This window comes from Centropristis striata, chromosome 11 (genome assembly GCF_030273125.1).
Source record: "Centropristis striata isolate RG_2023a ecotype Rhode Island chromosome 11, C.striata_1.0, whole genome shotgun sequence".
NCBI classification, from domain to species: domain Eukaryota; kingdom Metazoa; phylum Chordata; class Actinopteri; order Perciformes; family Serranidae; genus Centropristis; species Centropristis striata.
The window spans coordinates 32,060,288-32,084,330 of NC_081527.1; the positions used below are offsets into that span (position 1 = coordinate 32,060,288).

The 24,043-nt window shown below is 37.3% G+C and overlaps 1 protein-coding gene across 1 annotated transcript; it reads left to right on the forward strand.

The window, feature by feature from the left end:
* Positions 1 to 1,933: 1,933 nt before the first annotated feature.
* Positions 1,934 to 23,803, forward strand: gipc2 (GIPC PDZ domain containing family, member 2). The gene is made up of 6 exons (XM_059344745.1): positions 1,934 to 2,544; positions 18,384 to 18,569; positions 20,295 to 20,475; positions 21,198 to 21,310; positions 21,820 to 21,901; positions 22,379 to 23,803. Exons 1-6 carry the CDS (start codon positions 2,269 to 2,271, stop codon positions 22,528 to 22,530), a joined length of 990 nt encoding a protein of 329 aa, XP_059200728.1. The 5' UTR covers positions 1,934 to 2,268; the 3' UTR covers positions 22,531 to 23,803.
* Positions 23,804 to 24,043: the final 240 nt, after the last annotated feature.

The window sequence follows — 24,043 nt, forward strand, 5'->3', positions numbered from 1 at the left end:
CCTTCTCAGTTTGGGAGATTGCCAGCCTGGTGTTGATGTTAAATTATGGCATCTAAATTGAAATAGAATTGTATTTTAAATTAGGTTAGTTTTTTTTCATTGTTATTTTTAATTAGGTTTTGTTTTAGTGAGTTTCCAGAATGGGTTCCCTTGTTTTAATTAGGTATTGCTTTTTTTTTTTTTTTTAAACATTTCTGGTCTTAGTTTAGTTTCAGTATTTTAGTTTTAAATATATATATATATATATATATATATATATATATATATAACAATAATACTATATATATATATATATATATATATACTATACTATATATATATATATATATATATATATATATATATATATATATATATATATATATATATAGTATTATTGTTAAGGGCTATATGCTAATCTATAGCATTATTTACTGCAAAGACGTGTGCATTTAAAAATGGATAATACCTCTTTATTTTGCTCTTATATTTAGTAGATGCAATACACGATGAAATACAAGTATATTTACAGTTTGTAAGGACACTTTACACATCTGGTAAACTCTTATCTGAAAAACTAATTCTTAAGGCTTATTTCAAAAATGAAGTCCTGACATACCTGTTACTTGTCCTTGACCAAGAAACCAGTTTTTCTGTGAACAACTGTGGTGACTGAAGTAGTCAGATATTTAAGTTGTGTAAAAGTAGCCATACTACATTGTAAAAATACTTGGTAACAGGTAAAAAAAAACCTGCATTCAAAATCATACCTGAGTACAAGTAAAAAGTATTAGCAGCAAAATGTATATAAAGTGACAGAAATAAAAGCACTGTTTATGCAGAATGGCTAATTTCAGATTAATATCCACTCAATCATAATTCTGGATGTATTAATGTGCACATTATTTTAATGTTGTAGCTGTTAAAGGTGGGGATAATATATTGTTTTCTCTATATACTGTGGGTTCTTTAATCTACGATAGGCTAATGTATCATCATTTAGGAGCTAATTTATATATTTTTATTAATCTGAAATAAATAATCTCAAATAAATGTAGCAAAGTACCTCAAATGGTACTTTGGCCCAGTACTTTAATAAATACACGTATTACTTTCCACCAATATGTGTAACACAGCCCTGATTCCAAAAAAAAGTTGGGACACTGTGTAAAATGTAAGTTTATATTTACAAAATCAAAAGTCAGTTTGAACATAAAATATATTGTTTTAGTAGTGTTTAATACATGTCACAAAGGATTAGCAGATTATCACATTGTTTTATTTACATTTTAGACAACGTCTCAACAAAGTTCTTTTATTTTGGATACTAATTTTGCTAATGATACTTATATACTTTTACTGAACTAAGATTTTTAAGGGTAAACGTTTAATTGTAGTGGAGAATTTTCAGTGTGAATTGTGATATTATAACCCATCCTTGACAAAAGAAACTATTTTTAGTGTGCAGCAGTGGGGAAATAAGTATCCATTTTTTTTTTTTTTTTTACATTTAAACTGTTACAAGTTAAAGTTTATATAACATATTTCACAAAGGATTAGCAAATGATCCAATTTTTATTTACATTTAAGAAAAACGTCCCAACTTCTTTGGAATTAGGGTTGCAATGCAGTATAGCAATTTTGCACATTTACTTTTGATATTTTAGGTAAATGATGCTGATGACACTTACATACTTTAATTTAAGATTATGAATGTGAACTTTTACTTAGTGGAGTATAGTGATACTACAACTAATGATTGACAAAAGAAACAAGTGTGCAGGTATACTTTTAGACCACTTTAACCTAAACTAACTTGCATCATGTGATTAAAAATGCCTGAGTAATTGTTTTCAAGGTGGTGACTCTCCTGTGGTGGAGTACAGGTGCACTGGGACTTGAGCCCGGGTTCGTCCCCACTGCGCCTGCGTCCCGCGGCGCGCTGATAGACAAACAGAGCAGCTTTTGTTAGCAGAGATCCAGCCAGCAGGTCCCGTACTCACCGCCACCTACCTGTTGAATATTCACGCCGTTTATGTAGCAAGCGAGCGCTTGAGCCACTGTCGAGGAACAAATCTAGTCTGTGGGACAGGTGAGGAGAGGAAAAGTGGGTCGCGGAAGGAAGGAAAAAAGAAGGAAGGAAGGAAGGAAGGACAGCTCAGGAGGAAAGGAGGAAGTAACACGACCGTTGGGATTGGAACTCAACAGGTTAGCTACTTCAATGATATAGCAACGGACTTTTTTTTTAAACTTCCGACGTCGAAAAAACTAACTAAAACAACAACAAAAATGCCGTTGGGACCGTGGAGGAAGAAAAACAAGTCGACGAAGGAGCACTTAGTGGAAAACGAGGAGGTGAGCGGTGGACACGCAGGTGCCGGGAGCTTGGCTAAATCCGCCGTGAACGGAGCGGGGCTGCCGCCTCCACCTGCCAACCTGCGGCCCAAGCTGGTCTTCCATACGCAGCTGGCGCACGGAAGTCCCACCGGCCGCATCGAGGGATTCACCAACGTCAAGGAGCTGTACGGCAAAATAGCAGAAGCGTTTAATATAAGCCCACCTGAGGTAAGACAGCCCACCTGTTCAGGGTTCATACGGATGCTTGAAATCCTTGAAAATGCTTACATTTTAATGTTGTATTTTCAAGGTTTGAAAAGTGCTTGGATTTTGGATAAAGTTTTTTGAAAATGCTTGAAATTCTTACTGTATTTTTTCGTGTAATCTGACTATAGATAATCACATGTTCAATGAAAAAAATAATAAATTCAATATTGAGATTAGCAAACTGCACTTTTGGTTGTTTAAAAGTGTAAAACCATCGCTGTCCGTATGGTTGAGTGAAATTACCCCCTTTAGCATGTAAGTACTCATCTAAAACATGCAATTTACAACCGTTGTAAGGTAATGGAAAAGCTTGTATGGACCTTGAAAGTCCTTGAAAAGTGCTTGAATTTGACCACTCAAAAAGTGTTATAAAGAAGGACATCATTTTTTGATTTAGTGTTTGTGATTTAGTGCTTTTTTTTTTTTTTTTTACCTCAAAGAAATGTAGTATCGCATACAAAAGTGGTGGAGAAGGTTAATACTGTACTCCTGTACAACTTTGAGATTCTTGGTGGGAAGTAACTAAAAACATTTACTCAAGTACTGTACAATTTTGAGGTACTTTACTTTAGTATTTCCATTTGTGCAACTCCACTACATTCAAGAGGCAAATATTGTACTCCTACTAGTTCAGTTCAACATTTAACATGTGATCCAGTGTTAAATTATTAAGCATCTTTATTTAAAAAAACACAAAATGGTGTATTAAGTGTCTAAATTAGCCATACCTTGACAACAGTAAAATGCTGCTTACATAAATGTGTCAAGTAAAGTTTTCAATGCAAGACTTTTAATTGTAGTGGAGTAATTTCACAGTGTGGTATTAGTACTATACTTAAGTAATGGATTTGAATACTTCTTTAACCACTGTATGTCGTATCTACATTCATGTAACTTAATGCTTCTACTTCACTCCATTGAAAGAGGCAAATATTGTACTTTTTACTCCACTAGCTGACAGCTTTAGTTACCAGTTCAAGTCAAGGTTAAACATGAAAAACACGTGATCCAATTTAAAATGGTTATGCTTTTTTATAAATTAAACCACAAAACTTGTAGTAGTCAAAATAATCCCCACGTTGACAACAGTAAATGCTGCCAATTATATATTTGGAATACCAATCTGAGTACTTTTATTTTTGATACTGTTTTACTTTAACTTTTGTAAGGTTTTGAATGCAGGACTTTAACTTGTAGTAGAGTAATTCTTCAGTGTGGTATTAACACTTTTCATTAAGGGATCTGGATACTACTTCTACCACTGCTTGTACTTTACTTGAGTATTTTCATTTTATGCTAGGCGTACAAAATATTTAACTACATTTCAAAAGGAATTATTGAGGATTGTTATGGGTGTTGGAAAATACATGAAAACTCATAAAGGTAGCAGTTTGAGGTCCAAAGAGAACAATTTTTTTTTTAAAGCGTTCCAAAAAGTAATGCAATTTTGTGCAGATTAATTTAGATTTTCTTCTTTCCAACCCTTTTAAATGCATCATAACTCCTCAGATTCCTCTTGTGACTGTTAGAAGTCCTTTACATTGAGAACCACTTATCAATATCAACAATCTAATAATGACATGTATCACAAAATATCAATTACAGGAGCCATTTATCTGCATAATGACTTCCTTTACTTTTGCTAATAATACTTTTACTTATTATTTTACTTAAGTATTAATGCACTGTAGTAATACGTTTTTTTACCACTTACTCTTATGATGAATGAACACTTGCAGTTAAGGTTTGGGTAAACAGTTTTACAAGTGGCTTTTCTTAGAGATTAGCCCCATGGTGGCCATTAAATGTCAACTTTGATTGTCTCATGTCAAAGCTAGTTTGTGTTTGTAAAGGCACGCCCTGCCAACTTGCACACCTTCAACCCTGCAGGACTGAGATAGAGCTATGTCTTATCTTCATGTGAAGTCACTGAATCCCTGATAAATTACCTCTTTTTTTAGTTACATTCATTCTGCATCAAATTCTACTAGGAAGCAGGAGCGTATGCTACATGTCTACAAGGGAAAACAAAGGCAGGTTCTGTGTCCTCTCCTAAGTTCAGACTGCGTAAGCTTCTCTTTTCAAAGGAAAGTGTGAGTGGCATGTTTGGCTTTTGTCAGCCTAAAATATGACTAGATAGGCCAGCGGAGCAGCCTGTTATCAGCTTGCTGTGCTGAAAGAGCTGGAGACGTGCAGCACGGAGATACAGTAACTTCATTCAACAAGTGCAATAATTGGAAAGGAATTTGTCTCAGTGGCCTTGGTACATACAGTGAGTTACACAATACAGGACTTCACATACATATTGACATGTGATAAAGTGGATGGCTGATTTCCGGAATAGTTGTAGATCTTCAAAATGAGGCTCAAAGTCGTCAGTTTGTTTCACTGATTTGGACACCAGCCATTTTTTTTCTGGGTATTTGTTCCGTCATGTCTATCAATAACACTCATTAGGACTGTTCTGCATCTGTCTAGACTTGTTTTAGTACAGAAACTGCCTTACGGCCTGTTCTTTTCCTAACAACAAGCACATTAGTACAGAGGAGCTAAAGAGATTTGGGATTTTAGCAGATTTTCAGCAGCTTGTGTTCAAATATTAATGTCAGCAAGCACTGCAGACATTGATCTTGTACCACTTCTCTGAGTACTGTTCTTTAAAGCAATCCTTGACCTCTGACTCTTCTTTAAAGGAGGATAAGTGAGGATCTACAGTACCAGGATTACTAAAGAATCACATTTATGTTTTTTTTAGTTTCTACATTTGGATAAAAAAGTTCCACTGCTGAAATAATGCCTCAAAGTTTAATCAACAATAACACATAAAAACCCATATTTCAACATATTAGTCTGTCCTGTAAAGCAATTATATCATATTGGCATTATTTGGTGTAGAAAGTGTGTGTGCCACTGAGGATACAGGCCTATTCAGAAATATGGCATAGATAGTTACACAGAGACAAAGACAGATACAGACAGAAGGATGGAGGGAGTGTGAGTTGTTGGACTCCACAGTTTTTACCACAGGAAGTCTCTCACGTCCGGCTCAGTGGGCATCGCCTCAAATCTAACCAGATACGTTTTCCCAGCCACAGCCAGAGGCGTCCCAGAGGACCCTGGGGAGCAGCTCTGCCCCTGGCCTCCTCCCTCCATAAACACCACCAAACCTCAATCTGCTGCCCATGTTGACCGGACATGACCTCTGTCTCTCAGGACAAAAGAAATTTGCACTGTCGAATGTTATTTCCGGACAAAAGTCTAATATTTAATGGATAGAGCTGGGTACTGGTGCCAGATTGATACCTTTTTGCCCATATTCTTTTTTTCTCATCCTACTGTGAGGTGTTCGTGATATTTTGTCCACCCAGTATAGCACTTGTGTGATGTTGGAAAGGTCTAAGAAAACTGCATTAACACTCAGGTAAAGCTTTCCTAGTTGAAAGATTTGCTTCGTTTATCCTTTTTCTATTTGGAAATACATTTTTGGTGGGATTGATCTGTTGATCAATAAAAAGAAAGAAATGAAGACATTAATGATGACTCAAGAAAGAAAGAAAATATTATTGTGTGTGTAAATGACTGTGTGAATTTCAAACAGAAATATTTTATTTCCTAACCTTGTTGTACTTCTCGATACTGGATCGTTTTTCATACTCGCTGCTATGGACACATTTCATTCAGTATTGAGACTGAAGAACAAGTGTGGAGAGTCCACTCGACATGTTATTCATCACAAAACTGTCAGATGCAGTCTGCACTCAAAATCTGCTGAAAAGATAAAATTCCCACTGAGCACCCGGCAGGTGCGGAATGTGCCATCTGCTTTAGCCCTCGTACAGACTTGAAGCTTTATGGCAGTAAGTATTGTTAAACACCAAAATAGTAGAAAGTAACAATCTGACATGAAAGTGATATTTTATTTTCTCTCAGACTTCACACACATATTTATTGGTGGCCAAATTTAAACATTTGTGTGTAATGCCAAGTTTGTGCAATTTTGATTAAAATGCTGTAGTTTTAATGACTGCCTTAATAATAATAATTGCCTTAATAATAATGGTAAAACGTCCATTCATAAGATCTAAAAAAAAAAATTGCGAAAACACAAATAATTAACACTTATTGAGGAGATGCTTTATGTATAATTTAGGGTAAATTTGACGACAAAATAGTTTCACAATGAGCCATCCAGAAACCAAAGCGGTGGTTGTTTGTTAACCAGTGGCTCTGTGGCACTTTGGTTACATGAGTGCTTGGCTGAGCCTGATAAGAATTATGTAATGAACAACAGCATTGTCTTCCGTGTGGTCATTGCCTCCTAATAGGTGGCACATTTCTTTCCAAACAGACATCACATTGCATTAAAGCCTGTCTGGGTTCACTGTGGCCTTCTATTGTTGTGCCTTTAATTAGACACTAGTTCTTATGTTACAGTAAAGCTCCGAGTCAGTCACTTAATTTAGGATGCAGAAGTGATGGAAAGGAATTTGTCTGAGTGAAATAACATCTCAAGCATTATAACAGTAAATACACTAAATATAGAGAGCATTTATTAAGTAAACTCAGTTCATTCTCTGAGTTATCTCAGACAGCAAGACATGAACGTGGCTCAGCAGCCTTTAAATGGAGAATGGGATCTTTTTATGTGCTCGGGTCAAAGTCTGGTTATTGGCCCTGTAGCTGTAGAGACTGAGGAGTGGCTCTCTCTTTGTGACTCTTTACTTCTCATCCACCTGTTGCAGTCAACACGCTCACCATAAACGAAGCCATTTGCATACAGTTTGAATACCTCGGCTGCGGCCATGTGACAGACCCACACATCTTGTTTTTTTGTTTTGCATCTTTGCTGGTGGTTGTACTTCCATGTTTGCAGCCAGACATTTCTTTATCGGGGGGTGGGGGATTAGGTGCAACAATTTCATTTGATGCAGCTTGTGTCAAATCAAGCAAGCATCATGATGAATTGCAGTTACAACTGTATATGTCACAGGCTTTAGATACAATAATCTGACTTGATAACGGGTTGCTGATTGGACTTATCTTTTTTTAGGCTTGGTATGTAGAGAATGTTAAGTGAGGGCTCTTCTCATCTATCATTACATGAGCTAGCCTGGAAACCAAAAAAATCTAATTTGTATTCGCTCTGGCAGATGAGTCTGGTCACTTTATCATTCAGACTGATTTCTGACTGGTTTAATAGAATGACTTGGGCCCAACAGAAGTCAGAAACTTGTATCAAACTGTCAAACTAGACAGCGCTGATTAATATAAATCAATATTTTGAATCTCAAGTGTTTTAGGAACACCTTTTAATTGACTATTAACCCCTAATTTGAGAAAGTTTGTGACCCAGCTGCCATGTTTGTCTTTTTTGAAAACAGACCAAGCACCGCCACAACCTGCATGGGTCACTCAGCACTACATCACATGCTTCATTGCTCTGATTAGTTGTAGGTCTATTTAGAGGCATTATTCTCCGTACCACATCAATTTGAAATCAGAAAATGGACTGAGAGGAATTAATGGTGGAGTTTTGTTAGAATTCACTGGTGTACCTAATAAATTGGCCGCTGAGTGCATAAATAGTAATGTATGCAACATTGCATGAAAATTAAATTGATGCTCAATTTCATGGAAAGTGTTTGTGCTGTTCAGTATTGCATCGGGAAAATTCTTGACACATGATGAACAAAGAGTGTGTGTGAGAGTGTGTGAGTTGTGCCATAGCGCACATGGATGAGGGCTGGACTCTATAAAAACTATGACAACATTTGGAAAGTAAAGAAGAGCCGCACAATTATATCTATCTATATATATTTTATTCCCATCCAGTTAGTGGAAGGCTAAACTGGAAGTCTCCAGTGTGCATGCTCTAACACCCCCACAGGATCCATAGAAGATCTGGGTAATTTTAAACACAGAAGTTAGGGCTGGGCAATTAACATTTTAGCTGTAGGGAAGATTACGCTGTACAAATAGAAGTGTAAATACTGTGGAAAAACTGTTTGCCAGTAATGCAAGTTATTTGTTTTCTACTGTTTTGGAGAAGTTGATTTCTATTCTAAAACTAAAATAGACATTTTCATTTCAAGCGATGCTTTGATTTCAGTTTGAAATATTCAGTAACTTTGCAAAAACGTTCATCTGCGTGTGTTGTGTTGTTAATTTCTTTAAAATCACAAAGATATACACTCTTTCAATAGAAGAGACAATGTCAGTGAACTATGAGGGCAAAAAACAAACAAATATCGTTTGTTAATCGAACAATCAAACTTTTTTTGGCTCTGCTTGTTGTGTTGTTGAGCCTTTAAATGTATGTAATGTGCTGGAATTGTGCTTAAATGTGCAAACAGATAGTGTGCTTTCAAGTAAATGATATGGGATTATCTTATTGTATTAGAAAGAAAAGTTAATGTTTTCCCTCTTTTGTATTCAACATACTTGGTAATGTTCACTGTAATCGTCTTTTTGACCAGTTAAAGCCACCATTATTTCCTTGCACAGTAAAGCGGCCCAGTTATTTTGTATTAGTGGATAATAACATGTTCTGAAATTATCCTGCAACATTATTCCAGCGAACATGGGGTTACTGGTAATTGTTCTTCATTACACATGTGACAAGTAAATTAGCACCAACTTTCCCTGTGTGACTGTGTTGCTCACTGTGAGAAACAACTGTAACACTAACGAGGAGTGTTTGCGTGAAGCTGCAGAAACAGACCCCAGGTGTGTATGTGTGTGTGTACTCACCACTGACTGGACTGGATCTTGTTTTAAAGCAATCTAAGTGGTTGTTTACCAGCGGCAATGCAGAGGAAAGCGTTGTCACGGTAGCTTAGCCCACAGATCAACAACAGGTTTTTTCAGAGGTGAGTTCAGGTTTCCATTGGCCTCTCTGAGGATTGATGTGATGGTGGAGACAAAACAAGCACAGATAAAAACCAATATTTGTTATCACCTGTCTGGGCTGTGTGTAGTGATGAATCAGAGAGAGAAAGAGTGTTTGACCTCTGGTTTCCACACAGCCTTCAGCATTCAGTAATCTTTAGTTTAATTCTCACAAATTTCAGTGCTTTCCTGGTTCATTCAGAAAGCAAGATTACTAGTCAAATCCAGTTTACCTAAGAAAATTCTGGCTTATTCTCAGCCTATTCAAAGAAAAGAAATCACGGCAACATGTCATTTAGCTGACGCTATATTAGAGGTGTGCCATATCATATTGTTCAAGATTATACCGGTACGTTTTTTTTATGGGTAAAAAAAATGATATTGCCAACATTCCTACTTCTTGGCATAGTGGCATAAGGGTTTCCCATTAATTACCTAAATTGTGGCAGTCCGCCATAGTCTCATGTGCTGTGCTAACGTCACATTCAAGCTACTGAAAGCATATTTACACTGTTCATAATTTAAAGTTGTGTTGCCGTTGCTCAGCAGTGTCTGTCACCCGTCAGTCAGTCAAAACCTCAACCCCCACCTCTCCGTCCTCTTCTGAGACGTGCGCACGCATTCACACACTTACACACACACGTACTAAATATACCGATTTGCCCTCCCCACAGAGAATTGTGCCTACCTGTCTGTATCAGTCCCGTCCCCACATGATCTTTCCTTGTGCGCGCGAGCCAAACTAAATACTCTTAACCTGTGTGTTTACAGAATCCACCACAGAATTTACAAGAAGACTGTGAAAATAAGATGCCTTAAATAAAACATACAAGAACCCTTATTATCCTTTACTAGTATATATATATATATATATATATATATATATATATTAATTAAAATAGGGAATGATTAGGATCAGTGTATATCAGGCATGTCCAAACTATTCCACAAAGGGCCGTGTGGCTGCAGGTTTTCGTTTCAACCAAGCAAAAGCACACAGTTTGACCCATCAGTTGTCTGAAGACTGAGATCAGTTGATTAACTGAGTCAAAGCTGGTGTGATGCTGCTTGGTTGGAACGAAAACCTGCAGCCACACGGCCCTTTGTGGAATAGTTTGGACATGCCTGGTGTATATGATGAAATATTGGCATTAGAATGTGTGAGAGGCCACCAAATTTGGGCTTTTATGAAAAAAAAAAATTCTCCAGGTGGGCATGCCCCCGGACCCCTAGATGGTTATTTTTATTATTTGCTAATACTCAAGAGTCAAGAGTACATTTTTTGTATTTGGTTACTGTTGAGATTTGCAATTTTCACTATATTTTTGATTTATGATTGATTTTTATTTTGTTGTATGTTTTTTATTTATTTATACAGACTAAAAAAAATCATATCTATATATTTTTTAGTATTTTGTAATATTTTCAAGAATATCGTTATCGCCAAAATACCCTGAAATATCCTGATATTATTTTAGGGCCATATCGCCCACCCATATGCTAAATATTTTCACCTTACCGTCAGACAGCACTTTCTGACAGGGAACTTAAGCTGAAATCCATGCTCTCATCAAAGCCACCAGACTCCATTGACGAAAACATTAATTTTTTACCTGAATGAACACAGGAATTGCTGCTCTACCACTGCTACAATCGGTTAGTTAGTGTGTTAAAGTGTTAAAGGGTCAGATTGGGATTCATATTACATTGGTTTGTACCCAAAATAAACCGATAGTGTTTTGGCTTCTGAAATCAAGCTTTGTCTGATGTGTCTAATACATCTTTTATGTGCCTGTTTTATGAAGAAAGTTAAGGACTATCAGGGCTATGTTGACTCCCACTTATAGAGCATTAAGAACCAAAAATAAATAGATTTTGCTGTTACTTAATTGCAATAGACAGATCAAAGGAGGATGCTGACATACTTATGTCATGATGCAGATGTAAAGTCTGAATTCATGAAAACAACTTTAAAATGCTTGTTTTATGAGCAGAGTTTGGAGATTCTGAACACCTGGAGATTTGCACTCTACTGGCTGCATGTTTCTAGCTTTGTACTTTAATTTTCACCACACAAAGAAAATTCACACTTTCTGAGCTTTTGGGTTCAAACTTTGCTCTTTTGTTTTGTTTGTTACAATGTGTTAGTTTTTGATGTAATATTATGAGCTACTCAGTGGCTGAGAACATGACAGTTTTTTATTGACATGTTTATTTTTTTCCGCTGTGAATCAAGTGATCAGTGATAAAAACAGGATCACATTCTCTCTAGCTTGACTTTATGAAAAAGATTAATCTTGGCTGAGTTTATCAAACTCACTCAGATGTGCTTTTCATGATGAACTCTGCTTTTCTGAGTCACCTTTATGAAACAACTCTTCAGCTGTCACTCCGTAGAATCTCACATCCGCAGTCAGGTAAATGATTACGCCGGCTTAAATGCTGATGGATGTGATACTCTGTTGAAAACATGACCACACCACAAAACACGCAGCTTACATCAGCATTCCCTGTTAACTACTAAAAACACCTGGTGCAGGAATAACAGTAGACGCTGACAGGAAATGTGAAGAACATTATTCCACTGGTTACACTTAAGTAATTCTCCTCTGAAAGCATGATGCTCTCCGTTTAATCTTTCTAACCCTCTTTTCTGCCATTAAGAGATCTGTTGAAGAGGCTGTAAATGGACAGACATTCAGTTGCCAAAGAAACAGGTTTCCAAAGTTAACACTGTTTTAATTCAGATATAATTCAAAGCGAGACTCATTTCAAAGCTGTATTTATCTTTATTCAAAGAGAAGCAGGAGAAGTGACCTCTGTAGAGAATACATGTATGTGCAGATTTGTAGAGATTCAATAGATGTACCTTGTATATTGTTGTACAATATCTGCTTTACAAATCACTCTAATTTTGTTGAAATGCAATTTATTTTTATACTAGGGGAACTGGTTGCTCTCTTAAAAAGGGAACAAAGGTTTTTTGTTTCAGTGCAGTTAGGGTTAGTGGTTGTGTTGCAGTGTGTACTCAAATGGAATAACTTAAAATGAATACACATCTACTCCTTTAGCTTGTGAGTAGTTATGCAACTAACTAACTGGTTAATCATTGGGGTTTTCATTTTATTAATGGATAATAGAACTTCAGAAAACTGTAAATCCATCTTAAAATTCTGCTGAGCCGAAGGTGATAGCTTCAGATATCTTGTTTTGTCTGACTTTTTCCCTATCCGTATCAAAACCAAATCAAACTGGCCTTTTTGACAATTTTCATGAATGGAGTGACGAGGCTCCAAGTATTACAGTAGTGTTCAAAATAATAGCAGTCCAATGTGACTAACCAGATTAATGCAGGTTTTTAGTATATTTTGTATTGCTACATGGCAGACAAGGTACCAGTAGGTGCAGTAGATTCTCAGAAAACCAACAAGACCCAGCATTAGTGATATGCAGCTCTTAAGGCTGTGCAATTGGGCAATTAGTTGAAAGTGGTGTGTTCACAAAAATAGCAGCGTGGCATTCAATCAGTGAGGTCATCAATTTTGTGAAAAAACAGGTGTGAATAAGGTGGACTCTATTTAAGGATGAAGCCAGCACTTGTTGAACATGCATTTCTCTTTGAAAGCCTGAGGAAAATGGGTCGTTCAAGACATTGTTCAGAAGAACAGCATACTTTGATTAAAAAGTTGATTTGAGAGGGGGAAACTTATAAAGAGGTGCAAATAGTTATAGGCTGTTCAGCTAAAATGATCTTCGATGCTTTAAAATGGAGAGCAAAACCAGAGACACATGGCCAATGATCAGCTCCAGGATGATAAAAGACAGTCTGGAGTTACCTGTAAGTGCTGTGACAGTTAGAAGACGTCTTTGTGAAGCTAATCAATTTACAAGAATCCCCCGCACAGTCCCTCTGTTAAAAAACAGGCATGTGCAGAAGAGGTTACAATTTGCCAAAAGAACACATCAACTGGCCTAAAGAGAAATGGAGGAACATTTTGTGGACTGATGAGAGTAAAATTGTTCTTTTTGGGTCCAAGGGCCGCAGACAGTCTGTGAGACGAGCCCCAAACTCTGAATTCAAGCCACCACAGTGCACAGTGAAGACAGTGAAGCATGGTGGTACAGCATCATGATATGGGCATGTTTCTCCTACTATGGTGTTGGGCCTATTTATCACATACCAGGGATCATGGATCAGTTTGCATATGTCAGAATACTTGAAGAGGTCATGTTGCCTTATGCTGAAGAGGACATGCCCTTGAAATGGGTGTTTCAACAAGACAATGACCTCAAACACACTAGTAAACCAGGAAAAACTTGGTTCCAAACCAACAACATTGATGTTATGGAGTGGCCAGCCCAATCCCCGGACCTTAATCCAGAGAATTTGTGGGCTGACATCAAAAATACTGTTTCTGAAGCAAAACCAAGAAATGTAAATGAATTGTGGAATTTATAAAAACTGTGGTCATACAACTAAATATTAGTTTAGTGATTCACAGGATTGCTAAATCCTAGAAACAAAAAAGTTTGTACAAAATAGTTTTGAGTTGTAAAGTCAACGGCAGACTCTGCTATATTTTTGAACACACCCCTTTCAACTAATTGCCCAATTGCACAGCCTTAAGAGCTGGTTCTTATTGGTTTTCTGAGAATCTACTGCACCTACTGGTACCTTGTTTGCCATGTAGCAATAAAAATATACTAAAAACCTGGATTAATCTGGTTGGTCACATTGGACTGCTCTTATTTTGAACACTACTGTACATCTTTGCAAGTATATGTTCCATGTACTGAAAAACATGACTGCCAGAAGGGCAAGAAATCAAACATTAGATCATTTTTAAGCTCATATATAAGATTGTATATTATGTGTGTAAAATCTGAATTTACTAATTAAGTAGTAATTTTAGATAATAAATGTAAAGTACTAATATCTGAGAATTGTACTTCAGTACAGTATTGTGAGTGAATGTACTTTTACAGTTACATTTCACCACTTTGCTTTGATGAATTACTGCAAAGTGAACTCGTGATGTGATGAGTCAAACAATCACATTCTGAGACAGACTGATCCTGACACATCTCATCACATTATCTGTGTAGTCACTAGATGACAGTCTAAACGCCTCATATATTAAATATGTGGCCTTTGCTGTGAGATGTAACACCACTGCTCGTTTTCTCTGAAGCTTAAAATCCCACTCCAGTGAAAATGAACCCTCCAGTGAAGTAGGAGACCAAGGCCAATGGTGCATTCACATGCTGTGCCTGTTCTTCTGACTTTGGTGTGTACCTGAGCTTTAATTTGTAACGCGGTAGTGTGTCAGAGAATATTGATCAGGTGAGCTTTGAAATTGTGGACCCAAATGTTTACCGAGCTGTTTCTCTGACTTGAGAAGGTGCTCACAAGAATTTCTCCAGTTGAGAACTCAATTTTCGGATTATTTCCACAGTTCATGAATGCAGCACAGATGCCCTGTCTCGCAATGTCAACGAAAGTGAAAAATAATTTGTGTGGAGGGAAAAACATACATGATTATATTTTTACAGTTTTTAAAGGTACAGTCTGAGTGTGTCTCTACGGCAAATGTAAAATATTTGCCTATTCATTGATTCTGGATCTTTCTAGAATATACATATAATTTAATGGCAGCCAGAAATTACAAAGGCAACACACATTGTTCATAAAAGAAGTATCTTTTTGTTTTCAAACAACAAATGGAAAAGAGGGGAAAATAATAAAATGATATCTATCTATCTATCTATCTATCTATCTATATATATATATATATATATATATATATATATATATACACACACACACACCAGGGATGCATTTTTTTAAATTAAGGATTTTTTAACTAGATTATTTCACTTAAAAAAAACCCAACCCTGACCAGACAAACTTGTGTCTAAACAGAAGAGCTGATCTCTGATATGCTATTCTATGCTATATGTTATTATTTCTTGTGCTGCAGGTATTTGTGCATTTATACAAATGAGAACATATATTTTACCTCCAAACTCAATTTTTAGATCTGTTTTGTCAGATTTTTCGACTCGTGTCTTTTCGTCTTTTGAAAGCATTGACCCATGACTAGGTCTGTCTTGGGTGATGCTAAGCAGATTGCTCTCACTCTCCTTCACTTGCCCTTTTCCATGTGGTTATCAAGGTTCTGGTCAGAGTGGTGCAGGCGGTGGGAGGTGTAGTTTCTGTTGTGGTGAGTCAAATGGTCGGAGAGGAGGCAGTCACTCTGCAGTGCGTGTGACGCTGCATACTAGCTACACCCGGCAGTATGAACATGCTGTGGCTGTGAGCGCAGCAGGAGGAGAGCAGTGCTGAGAGCTGCTTAATGCAGTCGGCAGCCTTGGCAACCGAGTGTAGGCGTCAGCTGCTGCTCCTCCCACTCGCTCTTGGGTAATGCCCTGGCCTGGGAGGGGGGTACTGTTATGGAAAAGAGCCATCAATTGAGCTACAGTACACCCCTCCCTTGCCACACATTGCCTCCTCTTCTCTCCCATTCTCCCTTTCTCTTTTTGCCCTTCCCCTCTAGCAGCCTCGCTCCATTATAATCCAATTCTTTTATAGTCTGGTAACCCACAGCAACACATGAGGCCACGTTGGCTAATGTGTGTGCGAACTGCGCCTGTTGGTACACAGAAAAAAAAAAAAGGCCCAAACAAGGCCGGCCTCGCTGCCAGAGCCTGATTGGTGCACAAAGGTCATCCTCCTGATGAACCAGTACGAATCAATCTCTTTCTACCGTGCGACCCGGAAGTCAGACACTAAATCCTGGCTTGGTATTTCCCAAAGCCCTACTAGCTGTGGTGGAAAAAGCATTCAGATCCTTTACTTAAGTAAACGTACTAATACAATGCTGGGAAATGAATTCACTGCGTAAGTAAAAGTCCTGCATTCAAAACTTACTTAAAGTACAAAAGTATCAGCATCAACGTGTACTTAAAGTATCTAAAGTAAAAGTACTCTTTATGCAGAGTGGACCCATTCTGATTGATGTATATATTCTCTATATATTATTAGATTATTTGCGTTGATGCATTAATGTAAGCAGTGTTTTTCATTTTTGTAAAGATAGGGCAAATTTTAACCACTTAATATACTGTTGTGAGATTTAATTGAAAAACAAAATGTCTAATCACTTTAAATTAAACTAAAGGTGGAAGCTAAATGTAGTGGAGTAAAGTTTACATATTTGTCTCAAATGTAGTGGAGTAGAAGTATAAAGTTACATGAAATGGAAATAGTCAAATAAAGTATGCATACCTCAAAATTGTACTTAAGTACAGTACTTGAGTAAATGTACTTTAACTCAAGTTACATTTCACGACTGCCTACTTGGAAGCTGATCCAATAATAGAAGCTGTGCATATCTGAGTAAATGGAAATTAAAGCCGATCTTGTTAACTCATTTGCCTCTTTACGATAAAAATTTCTCTGATGTATAAAGGACAGAAAGGTCAGTGGGGAAAAAACTGCCATAAAATCATATTTAATCATCATTATTTTGCACTTTTACTGAGTATCTTTAACTAACTTCAGTACTAGTAATTACCAGATATTTGGAATTTCAACCCTTAAAATGCCTATTTGTTTACATAATGCCACTGTTTTTTTGTCTTTTTTTCAGTCATATATTAATGATTAGCATTAACACTGATTTTGATTCATTTTTGTTTTTGTGCAGTGTTAGATTTAAAAAAGAAAAACCCTGTAAACAAAATGTCTCAATCTTATAACTGCAATAAAATACTGTATTTTATCTTTTTACTTTCTCTGAGATTTATATTTTTCCATAATACAGCAACAGAAACTCGAGTGGAAACAAGGAAAGCATGAATTTGCCACATAGGGCAAACATGAGAAATAGTTCAAGCTGCTGGAAAATAGTAAACGCTTCAATTTTAAAATCCTGATGTAATAGCATGCATGATTTAATGCTGTCATAGCCAAATATTGAGGTTTTAATGGGTTAAAAATGTCTGTAATTTTGGCTTCACAGTATATTATAGACTTATTATAAGAATTATATAGGAAGTTAAAATTATAAAATAAAAACCTGAGCACTGGCCATAATTTATGCAGTATGCATTGACACTTCCAAAATAATCACAAAATTAAAAATGAATAAGCTAACAAAACCCTCGTGATGCACCAGGGTTAAAGTCAATGTTATTAATAGCTTCTGTCTAGGTGAGTTATATAGAGTGTCATAAATGATTCACATCCGGCAGTCTCCTCCTCCTGGTTTCACTGTCCAGTCTCTGTCTAAAGTGCTGTTTAAATCAGGCCGCTTGTGTATCGTGTTCCTGCTGATCACATTTCCCTCGCTCTGTCCTGCCAAGACATGGCAGCCACAAGGTGTGAAGCCAGATTTCAACATTTCTGGCACAGAAGGAAAGGTCATTTTCCCTGTTTGCTTCATCACAGGCTCAGGACTTTGAAACACAGACACACAACACACACTGATGACACCGTGGGGTAGAAGAGGGCATAACTGCATAACTTGGCAGCTGCAACAAAGACGGAGCTCCCTGATGAATCCTGTATTTAGCATACGGAGGCAGTGCTCTGTCATCTGCACTTAAACACTTTTATTTTTGAATCTGGCTCAGTTTTCAGACTGTGACTAAGACCCTGGATCTTTTTTATTATTATATAAAAGATGCAAATGTTTCTGGGGTTTTCCTTCACAGTAGGGCCTCTTTATTTATTTTTGTGAACTATAAATAATTAATATCTGTTTTCATTTTATTCAGCCTATTAGGTTATTTTTTCCACAATCAAAGTACATTTGACCTACTTTTGTAGCTTAGTCTTATCAAATGTGGGCTTTTTGTCTGTGTCTTTTGTAATTTACTATAACTGCTAAGCATATGTGTGTGTACAGATCCTGTTCTGCACCCTCAACACTCACAAGATTGACATGGACAAGCTGCTGGGGGGCCAGATCGGCCTCGAGGATTTTATCTTCGCCCACATTAAAGGGATCAAGAAGGAGGTGGAGATTCATAAAACTGAAGATGCTCTGGGCCTCACCATCACGGACAACGGAGCAGGATACGCTTTCATAAAGGTGAGACAAAACTCATCTTAAACACTTGAGTACCAACCTTTATTTCATCTCTTGATTCCTAGCGGTATAAAGTTATGCAACATACTAAGTCGATGTTGACACAGGGATTTATTGGAATGAATTGACTGATAGAAAAGGAACTTGTAACGTCATCTGTCCCAATATGTTAGTGGCTGTCTTAACATTTATCTTGCTCATTTCAATATCAGAAATTAAGTCGTATTAAGGGGTTAGGATTAAACACTAAGCTGTGTTTATTGGTTTATACAATCCCCAAAGGAATTTTGATAATGGCTCATTTTTGTCAGCCAAAATCAGGGAGATTGTTGACTGTATTTTGCATTTGGTCAGATACTGAATTGATGCCATTGATCTTGAAACTGTGGTGATTGTATAGATCTTCTGAAGCACTGTCTACTGTCATGGCTTAATATGTGTCTGGATGTAAACTGTATCTTGTAAACTGCTGTATGCCACTTCAGTTGGTGGAGATTTCCTGTGCAGCCTCCACCAACCTCTGCCATTTTTTAAAATTCTCGACTTTTGCTTTATTTGTCTTTACTCTGACTATTTTTATTGTGTCAGTTATGCAACAAAACCACAAAATTCTTGTGTGTGAAAACCTGCTTGGCTTGGCAAACCTGTTTGTGATTATGATTTATAATGTGAAATATTAAAATAAATAAGTCAAGTGTTATTCCAAAAGAAACTATATAACTTTACAATCTGGCTTTCATGGCTGGAAATCATAATTCAGCTTGGTATTTTTGCCTCTGTTAATGCAGACGGGTCTAATGAGCTTATTTGGTCTCAGTCGTCTCACTCTGCCATAACAAAGTGCTCACATGTGCCATCATGTGATGCTGAAACAACACTGCATCCAGATAACCTGATGGTGTTTATGATTTACACTTTAAAGCCTCGGCTCAGTATGGTGATGCTGTTGTAGTATGTGAGCTTTTAAAGAGAAGCTGACAATTTGAAACATTTACTAGTTCATTTAAATTGAACCTTTTGATATCTGGAAAATACATTTTCCTCTTCCCACACTTTAATCTAAATGTGACCTCTTAAGAGCATGAAAAATGCAGCCTAATGCAGCTCACTATCACATCTGGACTGTTTCACAACTTCTAATGCTGTAAATTGTTGTTGTTGTTGAGAGGATTATGGAGCAAAATGTAGGTCAGGAAGCATTTAACAGGTCTGCCTGTAGCTCAACATAAAAAAGGAAAAAAGATGATTAAAATGAACTATTAATAATGAATTAATTCCCATAAAGTATTTTGTCTTCCTGTAGTGAAAAAGACCAGGAAAGCATTATTCCTATTCAGAAGGTCCCATGCTGTGCACATTCTCCTAAGCTGGCAGAGCGGACATATTTGCATCACAAATGTTTGTTTACTTTTTTCTAGGCTTTTGGAGTTTCATACAGAAATTAATGTAGCTTTCCATGGAAGCATTTTTAATGACTACTTTTGTAAGCATCAGTGAGCTCGAAAAAAAAAAGAAGAGAAAAATGATCATCTGGTATCAGCTGATTAAGGAGTAAATAAAAAGACTTGCTATGTATTGCAGCAGGATAGTTTTGGTTGGTTTTCTCTCTTGTTTTCGTGTGTATTTTTGTCTCGTGTTGCTTCAAACAAACCTTTTTTTGTGTTATTGTATGACGGAATTTTGCTGTCTTTTAATCATATTTTTTCACTCATGTCTTCTGTATGGCAGCGTATCAAAGAGGGCAGTGTCGTGGACCGGGTGAAGGTGATCTCTGTGGGCGACCACGTAGAGTGCATTAACGGACGTAACATCGTCGGGACGCGGCATTATGAGGTCGCCCGGATGCTTAAAGAGCTGCCCAAAGACAAGTCCTTCACCCTAAAACTGTCGGAGCCAATGAAGGCCTTTGGTGAGTTGGGAACAAGATACAGAAAAGTGTGTCTGCATTAACACATTACATACTGTAATAAAAAACCTTTAGGATTGAGACACAATCACAGACTGTGGAAAGTGGATTAGCCAATGCAGAAGTGCTTTAAACATGCACTCTTTCTAATGGCCAGCAGGGGGTGACTCCAGGTGTTGCAAGAAGAACTGGTTGTATAGAAGTCTATGATAAAATGTATCACTGGATTTATTATCTCAGTAAACATTTTCCTAATGAGTTTATGGTCTTTATCGCAAGTCTGGAGTCTTCTTCAACACAGCATGATGTTCATTTTGTAACGTATGGTCACATTTAGAGTAAAACTGATGTCAATCACAGGGCGAAGCTACCTTGTGATTGAAAAGTTGCTTCCACAGTGACCTGTTATTCAGGACAGAGGCGTAGTGTGAATTTAAATAGATGTGAACTTTTTTTGGTTTACCCCAAATTATGGAAGCTAATTGATAGCTGGGTGCAGTCCGGTTGCCGGTATAGGTGGGGTTGTGTAGCATCATAAAGTTCTTGGTCACTTCTGGTTCCAAGCACTTTCAGGACTATATGATAATAATACAGAAATTCGTAACTGGTAATTTTTATCTTCACTTGACCTGTAGTTTTAAGTGGCTGAAAAGGTCAGTTTAGTGTTGCGATGGGACAGTTTGCAAAAAAACACTTCATTTATATTGGTTCCCTCTGACTGACAGAGATGCTTGAGCCCAGGTCAAAGGGCGCCAAACCTGCCAGTGAGAACAAGATCGGCACAGGAAGGGGGACTCTGAGACTTCGATCCAAGGGCCCAGCAACTGTAGAGGAGGAGGTGAGTTTCTTTAGGTAATCTGACTGAGAATTTAGTGTGACCCCTCATGTGCATGAGTGTTGATGATCTGCTATACTGGGAAAAGAGCCTTTTTTCCACTGGACAGCATGAATCTGTTGATACGAGTATAAAGACTGCTTGGAAGTTGTCTATTTTTTGCTCCTGATATAATCCTAAAGGCTCTCTCTGTTGAAGGTACACACAGTTAAACTAACAAACGTAAACAAGCAAACAGATCATCATGAAAATACAGACAGAGGTTGTTTCAAGAATAGTGAAACAACATACGCACAACAGCAATGTGCAAGAAAAAATATACAATGCATAACACTTTTTCCCAAAAAACACAGACAAGACAAGTAACGCCCACAAATCCCCTGTGTTTTGTAGTGTTAAACCATTTTAGATCACATTTTGATGGGAAGTGCTGTGCAAGAGCATTACAGCAACAAACTCCAGTAAAACTGAATAACTGAGTGATTGAAGCTGAGTTGTTTGTCGTTTTGTAGCCAACAGAATTTGAGGAGAAAGCGGTAAAGAAAGTGGACGACCTCCTGGAGAGCTACATGGGCATCAGAGACACTGAACTTGGTGAGTATAAATTTTCATCTGTCATGAGTATGTATATTAACCCAGACATGTCTGACAGATTTTGGCCCATGAAGACCACAGATAAAATTAGTTATTCATGTTATTCCATGTTATTTTGAGACAGATAAAATAAGCCCCTATATCTGATATAAAATAATTTGAAATGGGTCAAATTTGATCAGGGTACGACAGGAAGGTTAAGCAAAACGTTATTTTATCATGCTATTCTGCTCTTCTCTGCATTCCGGAGCTATGGCCATCGTAGTTTGTGTTAATATTGGATACGAGTGTTTCTTTCAACACAGGAAAACATTTTATCGTTAGGGGCAGACATCGACCCACTGCTGGATAATAATAATAATGGTTTTGAATAGAGAAATCCCAGAGTAACAAAGTGCTGATGTCACAGGTGGGAGCTATGAAATCTTTGAGAGCCCTTCAGTCACTCAACGAAGTGTTCTGCTCCTCTTTCTCCAGCTGCGACGATGGTTGAGGTCGGCCGTGACAAGAAGAACCCGGATGAATTTGCCATGGCGTTGGACGAGACCCTCGGAGACTTCGCCTTCCCCGATGAGTTTGTCTTCGATGTCTGGGGAGCCATCGGAGACGCCAAGCAGGGAAGATTTTAAGTTTTCATCCTGCAGCCCCTCCTCTTAATACACACACACACACACACACACACACACCCTCTTTCCCCAACACACCTCTTAATATCCTCAGAAGCAAACTGGACAACCAGCACAAACGGGGGGCAGATGAAGTGTTCTTACCATCACATTTTCTTAGGTGTAGCTTTGCACTCAGATGGAGTGACTTAAAGCATCAGCCAAGTCGTTTTACATTAAGGATTTTCACATGCGTTATCCTGTAAGGATATCCATGAAGTGTGGATTCCAGCCTGCCTCCTATAAGCTGAAGAGTTGGCGATTGATTCCAGATGTTGTATAAGCATTTTACTGACACACGATCACTCCAGCTGCATCTTAAAAGCTCCTGATGTTGTTCTTCTTGTAAGGAACAGCAAACATAGTCAGCAGTGGTCTATTACACTGGTCATGTGCACACTTTAAATTTTTAAAAGAATCACTCAGTTTTAATCTCACTTTACAGCTGTGACATTTTGAATATAAAGATGTATCACACAGCTTTTTATAGACTTTTTTTATATGTGAAGATGTTGCTGATTTTATAGCAGCAGCATTGTGTAATTAGTGTAATTATAGTGACAATATTTCTCTCTCAAGCAACTTATTTTTTTCTTAATCCCCCCCCCCATAATTTCTTAGTCTTACAAATGACCTCACAGTGAAGAAATGTCGGAGTTTCGGCCACGTTCACTTTGCTGTTTACTTTGTGATTTTCTTACAACTCTTGTCTGTGTCCTTACACACTTTATCTCAAGCCCTTCGTCCCTGTGTCAAGAGACTGAGCAATACAGAGAACTTTTAATGCCTTTAGCCAAGTTTGACGACACATTCCTTCAACATTCCTTATGTTTCTCACGTCGTTTTAGTCTGTTAGCAGCGTTAACTTTGTTATGAAATGAGGCTTATTTAGAGATGCACGCTTATTTTTTCCCTGTAATTTATTTTATCATGAAAAATCATATGCTGCAAGACATTTTTACACTGAGACATAGTATGTATGAAAGAAAGTTTTTTTCCTAAATAAGCCATTTTGAAGGCTGTGTCTGGAATGGGATCAACTGCAATCCAATGTCTTAAATAAATGCACTCGCATTGATGTAACTGCACTATTTAAATCACTGTCAAACTGAATTTAAATAGTGACTTGATTAATGTCATCTACTGATGTCAACTGTTGGCAGCAGTTGCATATTGTTTGACAAAACCATAAGGGATCACTATTGTTGGATAGACAATAAAATTTGATATACTGTTATTACAGCTGCTGTCTATTTTTTTGTTTTGTTTTTGTTTATTTAAACTTTGTTTTACCAAGATATATCCATACCCATTTAGATTCAAAAACTCCCATTTGTAAGGGAGTCCTGGCTAGCATAAATAGCAGCATAAAAGGTTTTCAGACAAAAATGGGCAAAAATAGTTAAAATGAAAATCTTGTGTAAAACAAACAGCATATTACATCAAACAAATGAGTAGTGTTCAGTGTAAGGGCAAG